The 5,581-nt window shown below is 39.4% G+C and overlaps 1 protein-coding gene across 1 annotated transcript; it reads left to right on the plus strand.

Moving 5' to 3' along the window:
* The first annotated feature begins 1,878 nt into the window (after window positions 1–1,878).
* Window positions 1,879–2,568, plus strand: LOC147483984 (F-box protein At1g10110-like). Its single transcript, XM_086579690.1, has one exon. It carries the CDS (start codon window positions 1,879–1,881, stop codon window positions 2,566–2,568), a length of 690 nt encoding a protein of 229 aa, XP_086435816.1.
* The last annotated feature ends 3,013 nt before the right edge of the window (window positions 2,569–5,581 follow it).

Raw genomic sequence — 5,581 nt, forward strand, 5'->3', positions numbered from 1 at the left:
CGATGGTTCGCATTTCGAAATACATATTCAATTGCATTTGCTATAGCTTGAGCTTGATCAGTGAAAATAGTCTTGGGATGTTTACCGTTCATTGCTTCCATAAATGCCTCGAATAACCATATAAACGACTTGGTAGTTTCATCTAAGAGTAATCCACAACCAAATAACACAGATTGCCCATGATGGTTAATTCCAACAAAAAGAGCATATGGTAAGTCATACCCATTTGTTCTGTACGTGGTGTCGAAACACATAACATCATCAAAGAAACTGAAGTCCAACCGTGACCTCGCGTCAGACCAAAAACAACATGATAGCTGGTCTTTCTCATTAGTTTTTGTCGAATAGAAAAAAGATGGGTTCTTAGTTTTCATGGCTCAGAAGTAGTTAACCAAATTTTGTGCATCTCCTTTCTTGTAAATTTTCCTACGATGTCTTTGTGTATAGTTATTGCAATCTATTTTGGTGAAATTAATGTTTTGGTATCCTCCAGCTTCTTTACGCATATATGAATGTATTTTTTATGCTCCTATTCTAGCTTCATACATACTACTAATAACCCTGAGCATATGTTACTTTCCGTTGAGACCTCAACTTATGAACTTCATAGTGTTTTGCAAGATCATGGTTATGCACTTCTTCAAATTTCATCAATTTATATTTTGCATCATCTTGTAATTTAATTACAAAACATGCTTTACAACCAACTCGGGTTAAGGGTCAAGGTTTTTTTGGTGAACTCTCACGGGAATGCTTTCTACGAGTACCTTCCTTCGAGCAACATATTTCCCTATGTAAAATTTTCTTATATTTACGTGAAGTAGAAGTATTGTTTATCCTAATGCTAAACCCCTTGCGTCTAGCATATGCATTGTAAAAATCATAAGCTTCACTTGTTGATAAGAATAACATACCAATTTTCGGTTCTTCACCCCATAACAGCTCCATGTCATCGTCGTCTATCGTTTCGGGGTGATCGTCTACATTCGGCTCATCATCCTCACTTGAACTCGAGTCCAATATGAAAATGTGGTCACTTGGATCTAATGAAACAAGTACAGACACGGTTAATCAAGTGCAGTTACACTGGATTAAAAATAAACAAATCAAAACTAGCAATAAATAATGGAGGGGGGTTGAGAAACTTTTCTTACTTGACATTAGTGATGTAAATAATTTTTTAACTACTCTCTCCAATGAAACAAGGATTTACTATTTTGTTTTGGAATTTTTTATCATAAATGTTGGTTTATTCATTCTATTATATAAGGATTTTTTCTTTTCATTTCTTTTTGGGTTTTACCGCCCAAAGAATAATCGGAGGGGAGGGGAAAAAATAGGCGAATAGTACATTTGGAGGAGAGTCACGAATTCAATTTTCATATATTAGTGTAATTTTTTTTTTATGGAAACACAAATATAGAAAACTTTTGTGGAGAAAAAAGTGGAATGTTTTGGAAAGAGAATATTTAGTTAGATTTTAATTAACTCTAGTTAATCAATAATAATTAAATTGTGGATGTGAAATGGAGATGCGGTTAGGAGGCTTTTTGCTTGTAGGCGATTAGGAGCCAATTTTTTCTCGCAGAGGGCTTTGTTATTTTAATGTGCACTCAAGTAGGCAATCCAATAAAATTTATAAAGCCCCTGTGCCAGAGGCTAATTATATAGATATTCTGTTTTGGTAACTGGTGACTATGCTAATAAGATTTCCTAATCTTGGTGGAGTCCTGCCCCTATACTACCATTTTTGGGGCTTCTAAAATTTTAGCTCTCTGCACCCATATATATATGAAAGTAATATCGGTATTCTAGTGTTGTATATCCTGTGTGAGGTCAGCCGCTCTGCCAAGAAATCAATGGAGATGGGCAGCAACAATGGATTATCGACCCTGGAGTGAATTGCTTCCTGATCTGCTTAATTTAATTAGAAAACCACTCCCTCTTATTGACTTGATGCGTTTTAATTGGGTCTGCAAATCGTGGGGATCTCTTTGGGGCACGGGACTCCGTCGCACAAGTCGGTTTCCATGGTTAATTGTTCCCTATGTCGCTGCAGACAACACCAGTCTTACTGCAAACTATTCCTTTGACGGTGTCCTTGGGTTATTCAGTATTTTGGATGGATTGACTTATAAAGTTGAGATACCGGACTTATTGGGACGTCGTGCATGCGGATCTTCTTTTGGATGGTTAATTACTGTTCATGAGAATTCAGAGATGCAACTAATCCATCCCTTCACCAACAAAGTAATTCATCTTCCTACTCTCACCAAGTTACCCTATGTGTTTGGTACTCGAACCGACGAGAATGGTGTCCTCTCATATCGGGTCGGTCAAATAGGGAACGAGCATGGTTTCCTCTCTCAGGCTGATCAAAGAATGGACATGTATATATCCGACTGGTCTCCCGACCGAATGCGTGATGCTCTCTTATATAAGGCAATTACTTCTTCAAATCCAGACCCCGATTCTTCTCATTCTCCTTTAGTCATTATTATGGAGAACCATCGCAGGACGATGTACTACTTTAGGCCAGGAAAGGACGACTGTTGGACCATAGTGTAGGGCCATCATGCTAATTACACCGACTTCACATATTACAAAGGGGACTTTTATGCTGTTGACGATAACAGAACGGAGACATTGCTGTAGTAGAAGGCGGTGACGGCAATGGATCTTCTCCTCCATTCGCTCGCCTATGTTGGTACAAAGACGTGAGCTGTACGAGGGCTGTAATGCACTCAACTATCTGATCGAAACAGCAACAGATCTTTTGCAGATTTTAAGGGATTATAATGATTGGGTGGGTGATGATGATGATGATGATTGTGTTGAATTATGTTCTACTAAACAATTTAGAGTCTTCAAGCTGGATTTTAGTGCTCCCGGTATAAACCACCACCTGAGCAAGCAGAAGTACATCCTCCTGAGGCACAAGCAGATGGGGCAAGGAGGTCAGACAGAAAGAGACAAGCTTCAACCAGGTATCCACCACATACGTATGTTCTACTATCGGATGGTGGAGAACCTATGTACTATCAAGAGGCTCTTGAAGGTACATACAAAAAGAAGTGGTTGAAAGGCATGCATGATGAGATTGATTATTTGCATAAGAATCATACTTATGAATTAGTTGAGAAACCGACAAGAAAGAAAATTCTCAAGAATAAATGGATCTACAAAGTCAAGCATGAGGAGAATAATCCACACCCAAGGCACAAAGCTCGCCTTATTGTTAAGGGATTCGGTCAAAGGAAAGTTATTGACTTTGATGAAATTTTCGCTCCTGTAGTTAAGATGACTTCTATCAGGGTGGTGTTGGGTATGACCACAAGTATAAACCTAGAGGTTGAGCAACTAGATGTCAAGACAGCTTTTCTTCATGGAGACCTTGAAGAAGATGTCTACATGGACCAACCAGAGGGGTTTGAGGTTAAAGGCAATGAGCACCTAGTATGCAAGCTGATAAAGAGCTTGTATGGGTTAAAGCAGGCACCAAGGCAGTGGTATATAAAGTTTGATTCCTTTATGGTGAAACATGGATACAAGAAGTCTGCTTCCGATCATTGTGTGTTTGTTCAGAAATTTCCAGATGGGGATTTCATAGTGCTCTTGTTGTATGTGAAAGACTTGAGTAAGTCTTTGAGATGAAGGATTTGGGTCAAGCAAAGCAGATACATAGGATGCGGATCACTCGTGACGGAAAGAGTAGGAAGTTGTGGCTTTCTCAACAAATTAAAACTACATTGAGAAGGTGTTGAAAAGATTCAACATGGATCAAGCGAAACCAGTCAGTTGTTCGTTTGGTGGCCAGTTTCGCATGACCAAAGAGATGTGTCCAAAGGGTGAGCATGATCAGAGTCAGATGGGAAAAATTCCTTATGCATCCACAATGGGCAGCTTGATGTATGCAATGGTGTGTACAAGACTGGATATTACTTTCGCCGTTGGTGTTGTAAGTCAATTTCTGTCAAATCCGGGGAAGGAGCATTGGGAAGGTGTTAAGTGGATATTGAGATATCTCAAGGGCACTTCCAAATCGTATTTGTGTTTTGGTGGAAGTAGGCCCTTACTTGAAGGCTACACTGATGCAGACATGGCAGGTGATGTTGACTCGATGAAGTCCACCTCCGGTTATCTGGTTACTTTTGTAGGGAGGCAGTTTCTTGGCAATCTAAGTTGCAAAAGTGTGTTGCCCTCTCCACTACAGAAGCCTAGTATATTGCAGCCACTGAGTGTTGCAAAGAGATGATATGGATGAAGAGGTTCTTCAATGAATTAGAAGTAAAACAGAAACAGTTTGTAGTTATATGTGACAGTCAAAGCGCCATCTATTTGAGCAAGAATCCGAGTTTTCAGTCTAGATCTAAGCACATATACGTGTGTTATCATTGGATTAGAGAAGTACTCGAAGACAAGCATTTGTGCATTGAGAAGATCCATACCGACAGAAATGGGTCGGATATGATGACCAAGGTATTACCAAAAGGTAAGTTTGATGTTTGTTGTGCTACCGCCGGAATGGTAGTACACTCCTCCTGTTGATTTGGAAATTGCATGGAGGTAACCCCCCTCACTGTTCGGGAGGGGAAGATTGTTGGAGTTATCCCTCACATGAGAATGAGGAAGAAGAGAAAAATCAGTTATGTTCACGTGAAGAGGTCCCGGTAGATTCCAGTTAGTCTAAGCATGGCGCCCGTGCCCTTGTTCTTGGAAAACGCGAACAGGCACTTGAGTATGCTGGCTCGAAATTGGCCTTGCCAAGAGCACGCCCGCACCCATATCTATTTTCGTCAGACTTTCTATTTTTGATAACCGCGAGGTTGCAGCATAAGAAAGGGGTTTTTTTCAAAACCTAAGGACGAACTAAGTTAACACAAGAGAGAGAAAACCAAATTTTGAGAGCTATCAAAATTGAGAGATAACCTTTGTAGAGAGAAAAGCCTATAAAGAGAAATGAGTGATCTAATAAGATGAGAGGCTGAAATGAGTGATTGTAATCGTCTTTCCCACTTTATAAAAGGATTAGCTCTTGTGGAAGTAGGCATTATTGGCCGAACTACGTTACATCTTATGTTGTGGTATGTTTTACTTTTTTTGCATTATTATTTGTTGTTGATAGTTGTTTAGAGAGTTGGGCATGCTAGGTTGGTTGTAGTGAAAGTTTAGATTTTAGTCTGAAAATTGTTATTGGTCCTAGTACAAGTTATCTGTGTAGTGGGGATCGATTGGTATCGGTATTAACCCCAACAGATAGTAGTGCTACCTCCAGCGAAGAGAAAAGTCACCTGGAAGAACGAATCAAAATAGAGAAAGTGAAGGCAGTGAACTTGAAAAAAGCAGGAGCAAGCTGAGGCTTTGGACGCTTTTCGGCGAGCTAAACTTTATGAGAAGAAGCTCAATATCTTAACATAGTAATAATAGTGTATAGCCAAATAGACCAATACAAACCGTGATTTGAGGTTTTAATTCCCACTTGGATACTTGAATGCTGGTTGTAGAAATGTACATGTGTATTTGTATCTTGGTACACCGAGTTTCATTTGTACGAGAAAGATCTGTAATGTTGGTTATTTTA

The sequence above is a fragment of the Coptis chinensis genome, chromosome 8 (assembly GCF_015680905.1).
Source record: "Coptis chinensis isolate HL-2020 chromosome 8, ASM1568090v1, whole genome shotgun sequence".
In the NCBI taxonomy this organism is placed as follows: domain Eukaryota; kingdom Viridiplantae; phylum Streptophyta; class Magnoliopsida; order Ranunculales; family Ranunculaceae; genus Coptis; species Coptis chinensis.

Excerpts from the sequence above, each read along its gene's own strand:
- LOC147483984 (XM_086579690.1), top strand. The coding sequence starts at position 1,879 with ATGGATTATCGACCCTGGAGTGAATTGCTTCCTGATCTGCTTAATTTA.